This window comes from Sapajus apella, unplaced genomic scaffold, assembly GCF_009761245.1.
Source record: "Sapajus apella isolate SASKATOON/1434 unplaced genomic scaffold, GSC_monkey_1.0 scaffold3, whole genome shotgun sequence".
In the NCBI taxonomy this organism is placed as follows: Eukaryota; Metazoa; Chordata; class Mammalia; order Primates; family Cebidae; genus Sapajus; species Sapajus apella.
The window spans coordinates 56,140,508-56,159,617 of NW_022436943.1; the positions used below are offsets into that span (position 1 = coordinate 56,140,508).

The following is a 19,110-nucleotide window of genomic DNA, read 5'->3' on the forward strand; positions in this document are numbered from 1 at the left end:
CCAGGGAACCCATGGCACAGAGAGAGGCAAAGCCCTGGACTGGCTCCAACCCTGTGTGCATGGAGTGTGGTTAGAGTTGGAGTCGAGAAAGGTGTGGCTTTGAATCCTACATCACCCTATGTTACCTGTGATCCCAACAGTCCCTAGGCTTCTATCTTTACATCTATTTCCTCACTAATAAAATGTAAATGTGGGCCTACAAACCCTATACTGCAATTCTGAAATCCAAAAGTCCTAAAAGTCTTTTTTTTTTTTTTTTTGATAAGTTTGCAGCTAACTCATTTGGTGGCAAAATCAGACCTGGGGTGGCTAAAGAAATTCTTTTTTAAAAAAATTTATTTATTATACTTTAAGTTCGGGGGTACATGTGCAGATTGTGCAGGTTTGTTACATAGTATACTCATGCCATGGTGGTGCTTTGTTGCATTCATTGCCCCATCGTCTACATTAGGTATTTCTCCTAATGCTATCCCTCACCAATCCCCCCACCCCCTGCTATTCCTCCCTTAGCTCCCCACCCCTCAGACCCTGGTGTGTGATGATCCCCCCTGTGTCCAGTGTTCTCACTGTTCAACACCCACTTATGAGTGAGAACATGCAGTGTTTCGTTTTCTGTTTTTGTGTCAGTTTGCTGAGAATGATGCTTTCCAGTTTTATCCATGTCCCTGCAAAGGATATGAACTCATCCCTCATCCCTCTCAGGATGAATAGCCCACACATCTCATCACAGAAATGATGGCGGTGTTTGAAGGTAGAGCTGCACTCCAGGTCTCCCCAGGGGATTGATTGGGTGTTGTTTGCTGTCTGCTTCTCTGTTCATATATATATATATAATTGCATTTTATATATAATTGCACTTTAGGTTCTGGGTACATGTGCAGAACATGCAGGATTGTTGCATAGGTACATACATGGCAATGTGGTTTGCTGCCTTCATCCCCTCGTCACCTATATCTGGCATTTTCCCCATGTTATCCCTCCCCAACCTACCTACCCCCTGCTGTTTCTCCCCTACCCACCCAACAGACCTCAGTGTGTGATGCTTCCCTCCCTGTGTCCATGTATTCTCATTCTTCAACACCCACCTATGAGTGAGAACATGTGTTTGATTTTCTGTTCTTGTGTCAGTTTGCTGAGAATGATGGTTTCCAGATTCATCCATGTCCTTACAAAGGACACGAACTCACAGTTTTTTATGGCTGCATAGTATTCCATGGTGTATATGTGCCACATTTTTCTTGTTCAGCCTGTCATCGATAAGCATTTGGGTTGGTTCCAGGTCTTTGCTATTGTAAACAGTGCTGCAATAAACATACGTTTGCATGTGCCTTTATAATAGAATGATTTTTAATCCTTTGGATATATACCCAGTAATGGAATTGCTGGGTCAAATGGTATTTTTATTTCTAGGTCCTTGAGGAATTGCCACTCTGTTTTCCACAATGGTTGAACTAATTTACACTCCCACCAACAGTGTAAAAGTGTTCCTATTTCTCCACATCCTCTCCAGCATCTGTTGTCTCCAGATTTTTTAATGATCACCATTCTAACTGGTGTGAGATGGTATCTCAATTTGGTTTTGACTTGCATTTTTCTAATGACCAGTGATGATGAACATTTTTTTATATGTTTGGTAGCCTCATTTATGTCTTCTTTTGAAAAGTGTCTGTTTATGTCCTTTGCCCACTTTTGAATGGGTTTTTTTTTTTCTTGTAAATCTGTTTTAGTTCTTTGTAGATTCTGGATATTAGCTCTTTGTCAGATGGGTAGATTGCAAAAATTTTTTTCCCATTCTGTTGGTTGCCAGTTCACTCTAATGATTGTTTCTTTTACTGTTGAGAAGCTCTGGAGTTTAATTCGATTCCATTTGTCTGTTTTGACTTTTGTTGCCAATGCTTTTGGTGTTTTAGTCATGAAGTCCTTGCCTATGTCTATGTCCTGAATGGTTTTGCCTAGATTTTCTTCTAGGGTTTTCATAGTGTTAGGTCTTATGTTTAAGTCTTTAATCCATCTGGAGTTAATTTTAATGTAAGGTTTCAGGAAGGGGTCCAGTTTCTGCTTTCTACACATGGCTAGCCAGTTTTCCCGACCCCATTTATTAAACAGGGAATCCTTTCTTCATTGCTTGCTTTTGTCAGGTTTGCTAAAGATCAGATGGTTGTAGATGTGTGGCATTGCCTATGAGGCCTCTGTTCTGTTCCATTGGTCCATAACTCTGTTTTGGTACCAGTATCATGCTGTTTTGATTACTGTAGCCTTGTAGTATAGTTTGAAGTCAGGTAGTGTGATACCTCCAGCTTTGTTCTTTTTGCTTAGGATTGTCTTGGCTATGCAGGCTCTCTTTTGGTTCCATATGGAGTTTAAGGTGGTTTTTTTCCCACTTCTGTGAAGAAGGTCATAGGTAGCTTGATGGGGATAGCGTTGAATCTATGAACTACTTTGGGCAGTATGACCATTTTCATGATATTGATTCTTCCTAACCATGAGCATGGAATGTTTTTCCATCTGTTTGTGTCCTCTCATATTTCCTTGAACAGTAGTTTATAGTTCTCCTTGAAGAGGTCCTTTACATCCTTTGTTAGTTGTATTCCTAGGTATTTTATTCTCTTTGTGGCAGTTGTGAATGGCAGTTCATTCTTGATTTGGCTCTCTTTAAGTCTGTTATTGGTGTATAGTAATGCTTGTGATTTCTGCACATTGATTTTGTATCCTGAGACTGCTGAAGTTGCTTATCAGTTTCAGGAGATTTTGGGCTGAGACGATGGGGTCTTCTAAATATACAATCATGTCGTCTACAAATAGAGACAGTTTGACTTCCTCCTTTCCTAAATGAATACACTTCATTTCTTTTTCTTGCCTGATTGCTCTGGCTAGAACTTCCAATACTATGTTGGATAGGAGTGGTGAGAGAGGGCATCCTTGTTTAGTGTCATACTTCTCTGTTCTTTTGAAAAGCCCCAGGGTGCTGATAAGGGGTCCTGGCCTGGACCCGTGCATAGATGAGGTTAGCATTGCATTCTGTACATTTTAGTGCCTAATAAAAATCAGCTTTCTTTGCTAATATTTTGTTTGTTTACTTTGAAAACCTGACTAGATTTAAGCTGTTAGGGGTCTGAATAAATGACTGACATTTTCAAAGCACAAAAAGCAGTGATTTTTCTTTTGCTGAAAGCACATTCAGAATGCCAGTGGAGAGAGCACTCACTGAGGCCTCTCCCCTTCCTCACCCCTTTCCCTTCCCTTTCCCAACAGGAATCTCTCTGCTCAGCTATGAGGCATCTGTACCTTCTGTGCCCATTGCCACCCATGGCCAGCTGCTGGGCAGGTCCCAGGCCATCCAGGTGGGCACCTCATGGAGGCAAGTGGACCAGTTCCTTGGAGTTCCATATGCTGCCCCACCCCTGGCAGAGAGGCGCTTCCGGGCACCGGAGCCCTTGAACTGGACAGGGTCCTGGGATGCCAGCAAGCCAAGGTAAGGGTTGAGTGGAGTACATGTTGGTAAATGCTCAGAGAAGCCTTATCTATTCTAATCTATCAAAGTAAGTCTCAGTGGTAGAGCAGTGCATTTTGGATAAAGCAATATATGGAGGATGGAATGTATTGGCTAAGGTATTATTAAGTGCTGTGACAGATAAACTCCCAAGTATCAGTGGCTTAATGGTGTTTTGCTCATGTAAAGCCCATCTGGCGATGGAGGGGGCCTGTATGCTCTGCTCCACGCAGTGATTCAGGGACCCACACTGATGGAGGCTCTCCCTTCTTCAGCATGAATTTTCCAAGGTCCTTCTGGACATTGATCCAGGAAGAGAGGCTTTAATTGACAGGAGAGGTTCCCATGAGATAAACCGGGAAATGGGGTTCACGTATCGCTTACACAGGTATTGCAGTGGCCAAGCTCAGCTTCCTGGCCACATCTGATCTTAATGAAGCTGGGAGACACAGAACTGAAGGAAAAGTAAATGTGCTAATGAAATTTTTTCCCACTAGGAACAAAATTACTAGTTTTTTTTTTAAAAAGCACCCATCTTCTTTCCTCATCAAAAATTTCAGTTTTTCCTATCTTTTCCATGTGTATACCACTTTAAATAGCAAGCATATTAAAGAACAATATTGTGATTTTTTTCTAATTAAAGCATACTCAGAGTACCTGCGAGAACAGCACTTATTACTGCTGCTCTTCTCCTCCCCACCTGAATCTCCTTCTCAACAGGTACCTATACTCAGGCAGCTGCACCCTCTATACTCATTATCCCCATGGCTGGCTGCTGAGCAGGTTCATGAGTCCATAACCAGATAGAGTGATGAGCTAGGAGGCTCTTGAAGTACTCCAGGAAAAGGATGATGAGGATGAGGACTTCAGCTAGGATGGCGGCAGTGGGAGTGCAAAGGCATGGATTTCCATCTGCTCCACCACTGGGAAACAAAAATAACAAATATTCATGAGTTAGAGTACCTTACCATGTTAGGATGTACCCATTTTGACAGATGAAGTGATGGAGTCACATAGGTTTTGAGTGGAGAGTAGTTGAGAACTTGGGTCATTGTAGTCCAGGGCTAGTGAAGATTGGGTGATGAGTCATGTCACCCATTGTGTAGATGACCATTGCACTGCCATTAGGCATGGTCACAGCTTTAGTCTCAGTTCCTATACTGGGAGATGCTCAAACTGGCACTGTAGGACTCTGTACTGGTGAAGAGAGCAGGTAGGACACCCCCTCCAGAGGAGGATCTACACTCTTGGAGCAAGGAAAGGGCAAGGTCCTGAGTGGTTTCATTGTCTTCTTCTCTATCTTGAGCTGTTGCATCAGCAGCCTTCTCTAAGTTGGTGCATTGTCTCTGGGGAATGTTCCTCCACAGGCCAGTGGCCAGAGAGTGGTGGGCACTCTGCCATTCCTTCCATTTACTGCCACTCCCATTTACTGAAGCTGCCTAATTTCTGCAGGGCTGGTGGGACGCCAGGCTTTGGAATGGGGTAGTGGGCTCTGACCATGGTGGCGGGTGGGAGGGGTGATGGAGCATGTCTTGGAAGTCACCCATTCTGTATCTGCAGGGCCAGCTGCTGGCAGCCAGGCACCCGAACATCCATGTCTCCTGGAGTCAGTGAAGATTGCTTGTATCTCAATGTGTTCATCCCTCAGAATGTGGTGAGTTCAGAAGCACTTGCTATGGTTGCCCTGAAGACTCTCCCACTAGAAATCCACTGTCCCCACAGTGTCCAGCACAGCCCAGTCTCCTCCTCTGTGGTCCGCCGAGCTGAGTTTAGGGGATTTGCCTAAGGTCATTCAGCCAGTGGGTGATCTACGGACTTGGTCAGTTGGTCCTCAGAGCTCGTGGCTAGAACCAGTGAGTGGTGACCATGAGTGTGTGCTTTTCCCATAGTGTCAGGAGCAAGACTGTGAAAGTGGCTTGCGGTTTAAAGAGCACTTTTTTATCTTTGATTTTATTCATCTTCACATCAACTCTAGGAGGATAGATAGATGATAGATTGATCAATCCATCAATTGATAGAAAAATATAGAGGGATAAATTTACCCTTATCTTAAAGGTGCAGACCTGGGACTAAGAGAGGCTAAATGACGTACATAAGGACACTTAGTTGGGCAGAGTAGAGGCTCATCCCTGTCACCGTGTTCCAAAGCCAGTGCTCTTTTCTCCTTAGGGCAGTTCCCAGTAAAAGAGAGTTTGGCTTTTTCTGCCTTAGGCTGTCTGGGCCCCATCCTGACCTTGGGAGAGGAGCAGTGATGCCTCAGCCCAGATGGGCAGTACCTGCTCCCCAGGTGACAGGCCCTGCGCAGGAGGGGCCAGCATCCTGGACACTTCCTGTGGCTGTCGTTGAGGCGGGAGCTGAGGACTGCCCCTCCTTTCTGTGCCTTGCCCTTGCCTCAGCAGCCACAAGCCAAAAGGCCTTTTCTCTTGCTGGCAAGCTACCCAATAAACATGAGTCTGGGCACTTTTAGGAGGGGGATACTGGGCTCCTTCACTGATCTGTTCCACAGACCAGGACAAATGAGTCCAAGACCACTCAAGCTGGCCTTTCTCTGTCGCATTTAAAAAGACCTCATATTTGAAGTATCCACATCTGAACTGGAATGTCACAGAGGAAGAGACTAGGGGAGTGCCGGGAAGGTGGGTCAGGGGTCAAAATTTCAGGTCAGCCCCTTCCCCTCTGTAAGACATTTCCATGGGTGACTTCACTGCTCTGCACCTCTGCTTTCACAGCTGTGGAGTGGGGTGCTTATGGCCACCATAGCTTCTACCTCCTTGGGTGGAAGATCAAATGAGACACTCTAGGAGGGAGCCTTTAGCCAAGCCCTTATAGGGTCAGGTCCTAGGTCAGTGTTTGCTCCTGTGACACGGCCACTTTATAGAAACATCTGTGTGTCTGTCTGAAGCCATCATACATGGAATAGAGATGTCACAAGGAATCAGGATCCTGGATGGATCGTGAGTTACCTGGTACCCGCCTATGCCCTGGCCTGGAGTAGGGCCTCAGATTCCCCAGCTTGGACACATGATTCTAAGAGGATAGGGTCAGCCTACTTCCAGACCTCAGCTCTGCTACCTCCTAGCTGTGTGATCTCAGGCAAGCCAATGAAAATGTCTAAGCCTCTGCCTCTTCATCTGTAAAATGGGGGCAGTAAGAATCTGCCAACTTCACAGAACTGTTTGAGGCACCATTGTAAACACTGGACACAGTGCCTGGCTCTTAGTAAGTGCATAATGAGCTCTAGCTCTGTGTTACCAGGATGAGTCCAGCAAGGGAAGCATCCAAGGGAAAGGGGCTGCCAAGGGCCCAGAATGCTTTTCTGGAATAAGCCATGGGCCAGAACTGGGAGCTGAAAGTCTGTGTGGTACCATGAGACGGGCTCCAGGTCTTCAGGCAGCTGCCATCCCTGACACCTGCTCACTCTGTAATGTGAGAAGTGTCTTCACCTTTTCTGACCTTCAGCTTCCTTCTCTATGGATGGGGTTTAATAGTTTGCCCAGGCTGCCATAGCAAAGCACTGCAAGCTGCGTGGCTTAAACAACAGAGATTTTTCTCACTAGAGACAGAAGTCCAAGATCAAGGTATTACAGGATTGGTTCCTTCAGAGGCTCCTCTCCTTGGCTTGTAGATGTTCCTCTTTTCTTCCTTGTGTCTTTATGTGGCCTTCCCTCTGTGCCTGTGTCCTGACCTCTTCCTCTTATAAGGACACCAGCTCTATGGGATTAGGGCTCACAAGTATGACTTCATTTTACCTTAATTACTTCATTAGGCACTATCTCCAAAATACGGTCAACTGCTGAGGTCTTGGGGGCTAGGACTTCAATGTATAAATTCAGAGAGACACAGCTCCATCCACCGCATGGGGCTAAGTATGCCACAGGGTTGGCCAGAGGAGTTCTGTGCTGACCCGGAATCAGGCTCCAGGCTTGGGAAATGCGCCCTCCCCATGCTCTAGCCTCATGTTTCTCCAATTCCCACAGGCTCCAAACACGTCTGTGCTGGTGTTCTTCCACAACACCATGGAGGGGGAGGGGAGTGAAGGATGGCCGGCTATCGACGGCTCCTTCCTGGCTGCTGTTGGCAACCTCATCGTGGTCACTGCCAGCTACCGAGTGGGTGTCTTCGGCTTCCTGAGTTCTGGTGAGTTGCTGCCTCTGGTGGGAGCTGCTGACCCCCTGAGCCAAGGCTCAGCCTCTTTTTTCTCCAAGCCCCATCCCCTGCTCCTCCTCCTGCTCCTCCTACAGCCAAGCTAGGCACACAGTGGAAATTTTAGCACATTTAGGAGACACTTTGGGGATACTGACACCTGTAGACAAGGATGATAGTTTCCACTTATTGAGAACTTACTTCATGTCCGAGCTGCTCCAAGTCCACCACGGTTCTTACCTTGTGATGTATATGTATGTGTGAGCATGTAGTTTAAAGAGAAAATTGAGGTCCACTTAAGATTATACAGTCAGGAACAGCAGAGCCAGGAATTGACTTGCCCTGAACAACCTTAGGGGATGAATTATAGCTCTTCTGCCCACAGGAAAACCATCTGATTTGGAATCAGAGCTGTGTAAATAAGGAGATTCCCACCTCCCTTTAATATTGGCCTCACTTGTGAACAGTGGCCTGTCCCCTATCACAAACCTGTTGATCACCCCGTCCATGTCCTCCATCCTCCCCACTGACTGCAGGGCAGAACCGAGCCCTGGAGCAACCCAAACATCTTCTATCCACGTCTTTTCCTCCAGCTGTTACCTGCCGCAGGGAGTGTGACAGCTGCAGTGATCAAGGCAGAGTTACTGCCTTGGAATCTGAAGAGCCCAGGGCCACCTCTGCCACTCTTTGGCTGTGGGCCCTTGGACAAGACCATTCTTTCACACAGTCTCAGTCTTGTCCTCTGTAAAATGGGGATAATTTTACCTGACTTCCAAAGTTACAGTGAGGCTCAAACGAGGAACATGTAAAAGGGTTTCGGAGACTTGAGTTTTACACGTCTTTGAAGATAGTGACTGCTTCATCTCTGTTTTCCAAGGGTCTTCTTTAAGATCTGAGATGTTCTGTGTGCTGAGTACGGGTGGGTGAATGGAAGATAGGCGGGTCAGAATGATCAGCTGGACTAGAATGTGTGTGAGTGTGTGGGGTAGGCATCTAGCATGAGCAGAAACCTGGATGACCGTGTGGCGTGAGGCCTTGGATGCTGCTAAGAAGATTCTAGATGTATGAAATGGGCAACAAGTTAAGGCAAAATACAAGCAGATGTCAGTGTAGGAGACGAGGGTGAGAAACAGATTTCAGATGCTTTTGATGGGGAGCAGGCTCAGCTGGGAATCCAAGGACAGATATAGCTTCCCCTTTCCTGGCTCCGAGAGACCCTGGGTCTCTCATTCGGCCTTTCTGAATCCCAGTTTTCTGGCTGGGAAAATGAGGAAAATTAGCCCCACCCTCTTTCACATATATGTGGTGGTAAGAAGCAAATTTGGTGACTGGGGTTTTGTGGAAGCCCTTTGAAGAGTGTTTAAACAATCATTCACATGTGAGCTTATTTTCCTCTTTGAGGAGAGAAACCTCTTTGCCTGGGTTTGCTTTCCTCTGTGTGAACACAAGACTGACCATGATTTGTGCCATCAGTAGCCCCTTCCTCTAGAGGTGGTGATATCAGGACTCGCCCCAAGGAGCCTGGGCCTGGGGAACTTTTCCCAGACATGGCTGCCTTGTTGGCTTAGAGCATTTCTAGACAGAAGAGAGCGAGTTTCTGTATGCCGTCTGTCCCTCAGTGGGTGGGGAATTATGATTTCACAGAGTATAATCTTATTGAGAATTCATGTGCTTCTGGAGAGGCAAATTCATTTTGGCTGCCGGCAGGGACAGTCTGTGGGGAGGCGACAGAAGCTTCCAGAACACCAACCCTGCTCATTCCTGACATGCACTAAGCCTGCCTGTTCATTTTGCTCAAGGGAAACACCACCAGCAAGAGAGAAGGAAAGTTACACTTACAGAGTGTGTCATCTTCACCAGATATTTCTCCTGGATTACCTCATCTATTTCTCACAGGAGATCTCTGAGGCCAGCAGGGAGCGGCCATTTCATAGATGGGTCAGCGAAGCTCAGTGAGGCTAAGGAACCTTATCACCACAGTCACAAGTGGCTTCCTGGGCCTTAAACTCTGTTGGTGGAACAACAAGAAATACTGTTTTGCAGCCGGCTCCCTCAGATGGCTGGACACGTCCCTTCAGTTCCCTGTTTTTCAGTTATGCTGAGCAGGGTCCGTCTCTTGCATTCCTTTAGCCATAGGCCAGTTTATTTCTTTTTTTAAAAAGAATTTACTTTAAGTTCCACAATATATGTGCAGATCACGCAGGTTTGTAACATAGGTATACATGTGCCATGGTGGTTTGCTGCACCCATCAACCTGTCATCTAGGTTTTAAGCCCCACATGCACTAGGTATTTGTCCTAATTCTCTTCCCCCCCTTGCCTCCCATTCCCTGACAGGCCCCGGTGTGTGATGCTCCCTGCCATGTCCATGTGTTCTCACTGTTCAACCCTCACTTATCAATGAGAACATGCAGTGTTTGGTTTTCTGTTCCTGTGTAGTTTGCTGAGGATGATGGCTTCCAGTTTCATTTGTGTCCCTGCAAAGGACACGATCTCATTCTTTTTTATGGCTGCATAGTATTCCATGGTGTATATGTGCCACATTTTCTTTATCCAGTCCATCTTTGATGGGCATTTGGGTTGGTTCCAAGTCTTTGCTATTGTAAATAGTGCTCCAATAAACATATGTCTAGAACCAGAAATACCATTTGACCCAGCAATCCCATTACGGGGTATATACCCAAAGGATTATAAATCATTCTACTGTAAAAACACGGGCCATTTTCTTTGCCTTGCTTCTTAGCCCGTCTTGTGTGTCCTACATTCCCAAGCTTCCCAGTCTCTCACATTGCTCTTCCCTGCTCTTGAGCTCTGAGAGGGGAGCAAAGACATTCACGTCCTCATCAAATCAATCAGGAAAGTGAGGCACAGAGACAGAGGGAGGGCAGAGCAGCAGCAGCAGCAGAGCCGTGATGCAGACTCAGGCTTCCTGCTGTGAAGGAGCTGTCTCCCGCCTGCTTCGGGCAAGATCAGAGACAGGACTGAGCCTGGCCATGCAGAGGGCAACAGGAAGCAGGTGCTCACCTCTGGAAGCACAAAGGGGCCAGCCTTGATCCCAGTTAATCCCCCAATAAACCTGCCACACGGGTGCAACTGTTCCCTCTTTCATATTTTTTAAATACTGGATTTTATTATTTAGAGCTGTTTTAAGTTTATAGAAAAATTAAAAATTAAACATAAAGGACAAGGAGTTCCCATACACTCCCTTCTCCCCCTCCTTCTTCCCCTACTATTGATTAATAAGGTGCTTTGGTTGGGCACATGTGTTACATTTGATGAGCTGATGGGTGGTGCGTTATGATTTACTGGAGCCCACAGGTTACCTTGGGGTTCATTCTGTGTGTTGGATGCTCCCTGGGGTTTGCAGGCTGCCTGGTGTCCTGGATCCACCGCTACAGGGTCCCACAGGATCATTTCACTGCCCTCCAACTTTCCTGTGCGCCACCTCTTCGTCTGTCCCTTTTTCCACTTTAAGTCATTGCAAATTGCAGTTCAGAACATAAGCCTGGAAAGAGCTGGTTACCTTGCATGCCACCCTCAGCCTGGGATTCTGCAGGGAATGCAGGTTTACATCTGAGCAGGATGGGGTCTCAGGGCTGCTCTGTGGCTCTGCAGGGCCGGGACTCTGAGCAACTCCTTCCGTCTCCATCCCAGCACAGGCTACCCATCTGTCAGTGAAGGATGCTAAGCCTTGCAGGGCGACTCATGTGAGATGAAGTGTGTGAGGACAAGCACCAGGACTCACCCATGTTCATTCCCACTTTCTTCTCTAGACAAGGGCTCTTCCAAGACAGGGATGTGTTTTTATCATTTCCTGGCCCGGTATCTGGCCAGTGTCTCTTGATCTTAGCAGAGGCAGCCCTGTCACTCACAGAGCCAGGCTGAACAGTGCCTCGTGAGCATCATCTCACTTGATAAATGTGTGCGGAATCTGCTGCTGTTTCCCAGAATGAAAGTGGTCCCTGAGAGCCCAGACTCCAGAGGTACTTTGTGAAAGAGACCGGAGGAAAATGAGAGCAGAAGCTTGTGCCGGTCCTGAGGCCCACTAGACAAACATGTGCCCTCTGCTGATAGAACGCAAGCCCAGCCCAGTATTTAAAGGGAGCCTTGGTTCCTGTTGATGTGAGCAGTTAGAAAGGAAGCAGTTGCTGGGCGAAAGGAGGCCATTTCCCCAAGCCTGGGCCCTGCAGCAGGATACCCCAGAGGGCATCTGGCCCCAAGTCATTCTTCCTCTCTGGCAAAGCAAAGCAGTGAAGGGAACTGGGGCAGTGGCATCTGGGACAGAGGATGAGAGGCTGGACAAGGGCCCTATGGACTCTGTGGGGGTGTGGGAGCAGAGGAAATGTGCTTTGGCCAGGACACCAGACAGAAGGCCCGGCTGCCAACGGTAACCACACACTGCCATGACCTCACCGTCTCTGGGACACTCAGAGGCCTGCTGAGCAGGTCTGCTGTCCTCTCTACCCAGAACAGGCACAGAATGCTGCCCCAGCAGGTGCCCCTTCACAGGCAGGCTGGAGACAAGGACATTCTGCTGAGAGCATCAGCGACATCATGTTAGAGCCTAAACCTGTTCTAATTTATGAAAAATTAATCTTCTATAGTGCTTTCTGACAAGTACTGTTTAACCTTACAAATATTCACTAATTTACTCAACCTTACGCGGAAGTGCTAATATCATCTCCATTTTACAGACGGGGAAGGTCAAAGCACACAAACATTATTAGCTTGTCTAGGCCCTCTCAGGGCTAAAATGGTGGAGCTGGGACCGCAACCAGCTGGTCTGGCTCCGTGGACACTACATGGACACTGCCTCTTGTTGATGGTCTCTGGCAAGACCAGGGTGAGCCCAGAACGGTGCTAAGGGGCTTCTGTGAGATGGTTGAAGAGATCGAATGAGCAAACAAGAGCCAATTAGACAATGAGGGAGCAGGTGAATGCTTGCCGGGTGCTCTGAGCAGAGGAGTAGGAGCCAGGAGGTACAGGGGCAGCTCAGGGTGGGCGACAGTGGATGGAGAAGTGTTAGGGCAGGCATGGAGGGCTTCCATTCAGGCCACTTATCCCTGTGGGCAGCCGGGAGCAGTCCTCTGACATCTTGCCCCTGGGCCCGAGCCTCAAAGACATAAGCAGAGGCACAGAGCATGTGTGTGGCATGACTGAGTGAGGGGGGACCTGAGGATGAGAAGTGGAGCTTAGACACACAGACTGCAGCTGAGGGGGCAGCCCCTGGGCAGTGATGGGGTCCCAGACTGATCAGACAGCTTCACAGCACGTTTAGAAGGTCAGAAAAGCCAGGAATAAGTTTGGACTTGATGCAGTAGGAATGAGGGAGGTATAAAGGCTTTTTGAACAGAGAAAGTTTCAGAAATAAAGCACTGAAATGTTTTAATGTACATCATAGATTTTACAACAAACATTTGTTGAATTGGGTTGAATGTTAGGATAGAATTCTGATTGTGAATTAGGATTTGAGTCCCAACTTGATTTCAGATTCACTTTTTGCATCTAAACAAGCTCGTTCCCTCTAAAGGTTCAGTTTCTTCACCAGTAAAGGAAAAGGGTGAACCAGACATGTTGGACCATAATTGCTTGTTAACTGCCTTCTGCGCTTCTCTGAGGTTGTGTGTCCCTAGGGCTAGGTGGCATCTCTCTTGCTTTCTGCCATACCTAGCACAGTGCCTTATACCAGCTGAAGCCCAGTCATACTTGTTTAATGAGTGGCCCCCTGAACATGTGCTCACTTCTGACCTCTCAGAAGTCTAGACCCTGGAAGTCAACACTGACCCTTATTGTTTAGTGGGAAGCTGATACATGGGAAGTGAGAGTCAGGGGCATGTCCTCGCCTCCTTGTCCCTGGAATACAGGTTGTGGCCGTCACTTTCCAGATTTGTAGGACTTGGTCTGACTCAGTTGATGCCCTGCTTTCCTGGGCTACCTCAGACTTTGGAGGGAACAAACACATTCATCCCAACAAATGGGACATACAAGCAATCCAGAAAGTTCACAGGGAGGATCATGTGTTCTACCAATGGCTTCACCAGTCCCAGAACACAAAATGCATTTGAAGAACTTCTGAACGTCTCTATAGCTGGAAGAATAATTTGTATTGTTCTTGTACTCTGAGCTAAGCAGAGTGCTCAGGCAGGCTAGAGACAAGGACACTCTGCTAAGAGCATCAGTGATATCATGTTAGAGCCTAAACCTGTTCTATTTCATGAAAAAATAGTCTTCTATAGTGCTTTGTGACAAGCACTGTTCTGCTTCTCTTACAAATATTCACTAATTTACTCAACAACCTTATGAGGAAGGGCTGTTATCACCTATTATCACCCCCATTTTACCAGTGGGGAAAATCAAAGCATACAAATAACTTATTCAGGGCTCCTCAAGGCTGTAAATGGAGCTGGGATTGCAGCCAGCTGGTCTGGCTCCATGGTGAGACCATCATGTTCCCTTCAACTTTGTGAATGCTAGACTGGGGAATCAGGATGCAAGATTTTTCTGTTTTTTCTTTTCTTCTTTCCTACTTGGGAATATGGGGTCTTCTCAGTAGTTTCTTGCTGGATGCTAAATCCTGTAAATCATAACTATCATGCCTCATGGAGAAACATGAGGAATCTGGAGCCCGGGGAATGGGCTGTGCTGCTGACACACACAGGACCGTTGCCAACATGTAGGTGCTAATGAAAGCCATGGAATCTGATGAGGTTCCTTAGCGCAAAGTCAGAAAAGAAGAGTGGGAAGCTCAGATGAAATGAGAATGAGGCCTGGTGTTTCAAGGTCTGATAAAGAGGACAAGTTAGTGGAGTAGTTTGACAAGAAGGATCTACTGAATTCACAGCACAACCGGAAGTCTATGTAGTGTCAAAAAGCTAAGGGGAAGACCATATTTGTGCTATACTTGCATTTAAATCATTTTATTAAAAAACATAGTGCTGAGTTTTTAATAAATGTTAATTGGATTCTATGAAAAGGGAAAGAGATCAACTTAGTTGCATGCTAATAAAGGCTTCAGATGATGAGGCGAGGGAAAGGGTGGGATCCAGAACCCCAGTATGGCCTGGCCACTGTCAGGGACAAACACCTGCAGGGGTCAAAGACATGGAGCAGAGAGTTCACCTCCTTCCTATTGACAGGCCAAGCTAGTGGTGGAACTGAAGATGTACTGCCTCTAATCTGAGCAACTCCCCTCAGCTAGTGACAGGGAAGCGGTGGCTCAGAGAGTTATAGACATGATCCAGGTCTCCTAGTTGGCAAAAGAGAGGTACAGGGACAGGATCAAGGTCTCCTTACTGGCTAGCATTCAGGCCTGCGTGTGTCTGCTTTCAAAGCCCATGCTCCTCCGCTGTTCCTCACTTTCCTCACTGTGTTTGGAGCCCATACTCCTGACCTGTGACCTGTGAGGACAAGAGCCCATAACTCCTGGAGGGGCCACATGCCTGCCATGGACATCACCATGATTGTTAAATCCAAGGTTGCAAAGTCACAAGGGTAAAAGGCTTTCCTCTTTTCTAAAGGGTCCGGAGAAGTGAGTGGCAACTGGGGGCTTCTGGACCAGGTGGCAGCTCTGACCTGGGTGCAGACCCACATCCGAGCATTTGGCGGGGACCCTCGGCGCGTGTCCCTGGCAGCAGACCGTGGCGGGGCTGATGTGGCCAGCATCCACCTTCTCACGGCCCGGGCCACCGACTCCCGACTCTTCCGGAGAGCTGTGCTGATGGTGAGTGGCGTGTGTTCTATCTTCAGTCTTACTGTAGATGTGGCTAGGGAGGTGGTTCTCCTGTGCCTTGAAAGTCTAGTTGGCTTTAATTGCTTGGGTTTCCCTTGTCCTTTGTCCTGAGTGTGGATTCTGCTTGGAGTTTTCCATGTTTGTGTGATTCCAAGATGCTGAAGAGCTCCCCTGACTTTTTTTCCCCTCATGTCTAAAGTGCTAAAAATTTTAGATGGCGAAATGTTTCTGTTTCCTGAGAGTGGTTCATTAGGGTTTCCTTTGCATGGAACAGTTTCTCCACATCCCCCTCTTTGCCTGCCCTACTTTTCCTTTAGAGAAGCCTTCCTGACTTTTCAGCCTAGAGCTGAGCCCTCTTTATATGGCTTGTGCTGCCTGTAGGTCCCCTGTGCAGAATTTACCAGGATTTCCAAAGTAAGTCATTGCTCTTAAGTGCTGATGCTGCTGCCTCACAAGACCGCAAGCTCCAGCAGAGCAGGGGCTGGGTGTGTCTTGCTCTCCACAAGACCCTGAGTAACCCACACAGCACATCTGATAGTCCGTGGATGCGCCGTAATTATTGTGGGGCAGCAATGAGCAGATGACTGGGGGAGAGTTCAGCTGTTGTTCTCAGGGCCTAGGGACCCACAGGATATACCAGCTCCCTCCCTCCCTCACCTTTCTGTGAGTCTTATCCTTTGATCCCAATTTTCTTCAATCCGTCCCTCTGATATTGATCCATCTCAGTGGCAGTAGAATTGAGCACAAACATCTTTCAATTCCTGGTTTTGAGGACAAACCATCCTGCACTGAGTTGATCCTGGAGTGATTTGTCCAGGGCCCTTTCAGAAACCAGACACTCATTAGGACCCAGAAGATGCCAAAAATACCTTCCAATAATAGGCTCAGAAAGCAGATTTTTCTTTTTGAGGGTTTAGGTGTTTGGGGAATTTCAAATACTAATCTGTTTTAACAAATGGCAGTGTATTTAAAAATAAACCTTCCATCTGTTTTAGTCATTTGGAAGCAGCTTTTACAACTGCTCCCAGCAGTCCTCGGGATGCATGTGAAATTATTTGGAATTGAGAGAACTAAAATACTTCAATATATTAGCGGTTCTTAAATGTGTTTTTTATCAACAGATGTTTGGGGAAATGAATGTGAGTTGGCAATTTATTCTGGGATAAAATCTTAAGTCTCTCTGCAAATCTTGGGGCCAGAACTGTTGAAACATTGGTCAAGGGAAATCCTGTGATGATAATGAATAACCTGTATTCGTTTAGCACTTTTGAGACCACAAAGCACTTTCAGTGTCTTATCTCACAGATTCCTCACATTGATTGGCAAGGGGACTTTATTTTATTTTTCAATCTAGAGATAAGAAATCTGAGGCTCAGAAGATTTAGTGACCTACCAAAGAACACACAACAAGGAAGAAGCTGCATTAAGGACTAGAAGCTAACGCTAAGTCCTATATTTCCCCACTCTGAGGCTGCCTCTCTGGGAATTTGGGGCTCTCTTGGGATCTCAAGGTGTAAGATAAAGAGCCATCAGATAGGCCTGCATTAAGATCTTGGTCTTGGAGAAAACACTTCACCTTGTATTCTTCACCTATCAAATCAAATCCATGTGATTAATTCTATTTCCCAAGGTCTTGAGATATTATCAGGACTTACGGTTTGTAAAGTGTCCTGCGTAACCTAGGAACTCAAGAAATCCAAGCTCCTTCTTCCCTCTTTCTTTGCCAAGGGAAGGCAGCTCCAGACAGCAGTGCATCCTAGGGCATTTCACCTGTCCTGGGGCCGGTTTGGAGGATGAAGAGTGACTTGTTGCAAACATGCCTTCTGCAGCTCTGTCCCTGGACAGTCTTAAGACAGGGGAGGTCTTGTCCTCTGGGGTATGATTCACGGACCCAGAAAACATTTCCCTTGCTGTTCTGTGACATCGCCCCAAGTCTGCATTCCTTGGGGTGAACTCCTGGCCTCAGGCATCGGCCTCAAGCTAAATTGTTCTGTCTTGTTTCTTACTCCATTCCCGCATGAATCCTACACTTGAGGATCCGTGGCTATCACCCTTCTGAGGAAATGCCATGCCTTCCTCCAGGCCTTCTTAACTCTGTTCTGTGTTCAGCATATCCAGTATCCACCTGGAAGGTTCCTGCTGTCCTTCAGGGATCAGCTGGAATGAGGCCTCCAAACCTTTCCTCATCTCTTGAAACAGAAGGAAAGAATCTCACCTTAGTGAAAAGACCTATATTTAGTAATTCTTAGAAACTGTGTCTTATTTTACATGCTTATTATTTTTCTAACATCCCTCATTCCAATTCTATTATGACCAGGTGCTTGAAAACGTACGTGAGCGTATTCCTCTTAGTGTTTCCTTAACACTTAGCACAGCATGTGGTTCAGAGACATGCTGAGTTCCACCAAAGTGATGAGCGAGATGGTAGTTTGGGCTCAGAGCACTGTTCTCTATTGTTTTTGCAGTATATCTCACAGTGTGAGCATGCAATGCTTGTCTGTTCAGAATTCACCAAACTATTCCTGAGTTTTGATGCTTCCATGTATATTTTAGAATAAGTTTATTGAGGTTTTATTCTAATATTTTTGCTGGGAGTTTGAGTGACATAGCCTTGATCATTAATTTCAGAAAAAAAATCTACACTGTCATGATGTTAAGCTTTGCCTTGATGAATCAGGTAAACACTGTAACCATGGTTATAGTAGTTTTGCCTTGTTAGGTCTTTTCATACAGTTCTGAACATTTCTAAATAAAAGTTTTGTGAAACCATTGTGAGGCAAGTTCCTACACGTGCTGTCATTTGGGGGGCCTTGTCAACACTGTCTTCTTTTCTATTGTATTTTTCAGTTTGAAAATACTTGTGTTAGGAAATAAGTTGATTCAGCAACTTGCTGAGCTGTTTTGTCATATCTGATTCTTTGTCTATTGGTTTCTTTGGGTTTTCTATGAATTTTCCTCATTCTGCAAATAATGGTGGGTTCATTTCTATACCTGTTGGAGCAAAATGCTCAGTTGATACAAGAAGGAGACCCAGTACTAAAGCAGCTTAGTAGATAAATAAAGTTCCTTCTCTCTCTCTCTCTCTCTCTCTCTCTCTCTCTCTCCTTCTGTCTCTCTCTATCTCATACCATCAGCCAAGATGGGCAGTCCAGGTGTCTCTGGATCACTCAGGGCTCTGGTTTCTTCAGGATATTTCTCTGCCATTTCTTAAGGGCTTCCTCATCTGCAGGGTTAGAGTTTGTGCTGCCAGGGGTTCCAGATGGCAGGAAGAGGATGGAGAGGGAGGAGGACCACACCTGCCACGTTAGGTCTTTGCTGGCAAGGGATACACTCTTTCTTCAGGTATAGTTACAAGCAGAACTGCATTTGATTTGTGTTTGTTGTCCCTCATCTTTCTTGATCATTCTTGTTCATATTTTTATCACATTAGTCTACTTCAACAATGTTCTGCTTTTTAAAATCTTCTCTATGGCTGTGTTTTAAGAAGTCTGTTTCATTGATGTCTTATTATTATCTTCTGCTTTCTTCCCGTTTCCTTGGCTATCTGTTGTTCTTTCAGCTTCTTAAGTTGAAAATTAATCTCATTACTTTCATTCTTTGTTTCTTGAATTTATTTCAAGCGATAATTTGCCCTCTCACTATTTTATCAGCTACACCCAATACATTTTGGAAATTAGCAATATGTCGTTTATTTCTAATATTTTATTTATTGCATTATTTTCTTCTTAGCCTAAGGATTTTTTTTTAGA

General features: G+C 46.1%; 1 protein-coding gene across 4 annotated transcripts in view; it reads left to right on the forward strand.

The window, feature by feature from the left end:
• The window catches only part of TG (thyroglobulin), a 272,807-nt gene that overhangs the window by 148,482 nt on the left and 105,215 nt on the right, over positions 1-19,110 (forward strand). For 3 of the 4 annotated variants that reach the window (XM_032253934.1, XM_032253944.1, XM_032253951.1), the window contains 4 exons: positions 3,253-3,472; positions 5,051-5,144; positions 7,468-7,627; positions 15,150-15,352. In XM_032253934.1, coding sequence (XP_032109825.1) covers positions 3,253-3,472; positions 5,051-5,144; positions 7,468-7,627; positions 15,150-15,352 — 677 coding nt within the window. Of the gene's footprint in view, positions 1-3,252; positions 3,473-5,050; positions 5,145-7,467; positions 7,628-15,149; positions 15,353-16,715; positions 18,137-19,110 lie in introns of those variants that run through there. The other variant, XM_032253958.1, reaches the window with a different exon arrangement.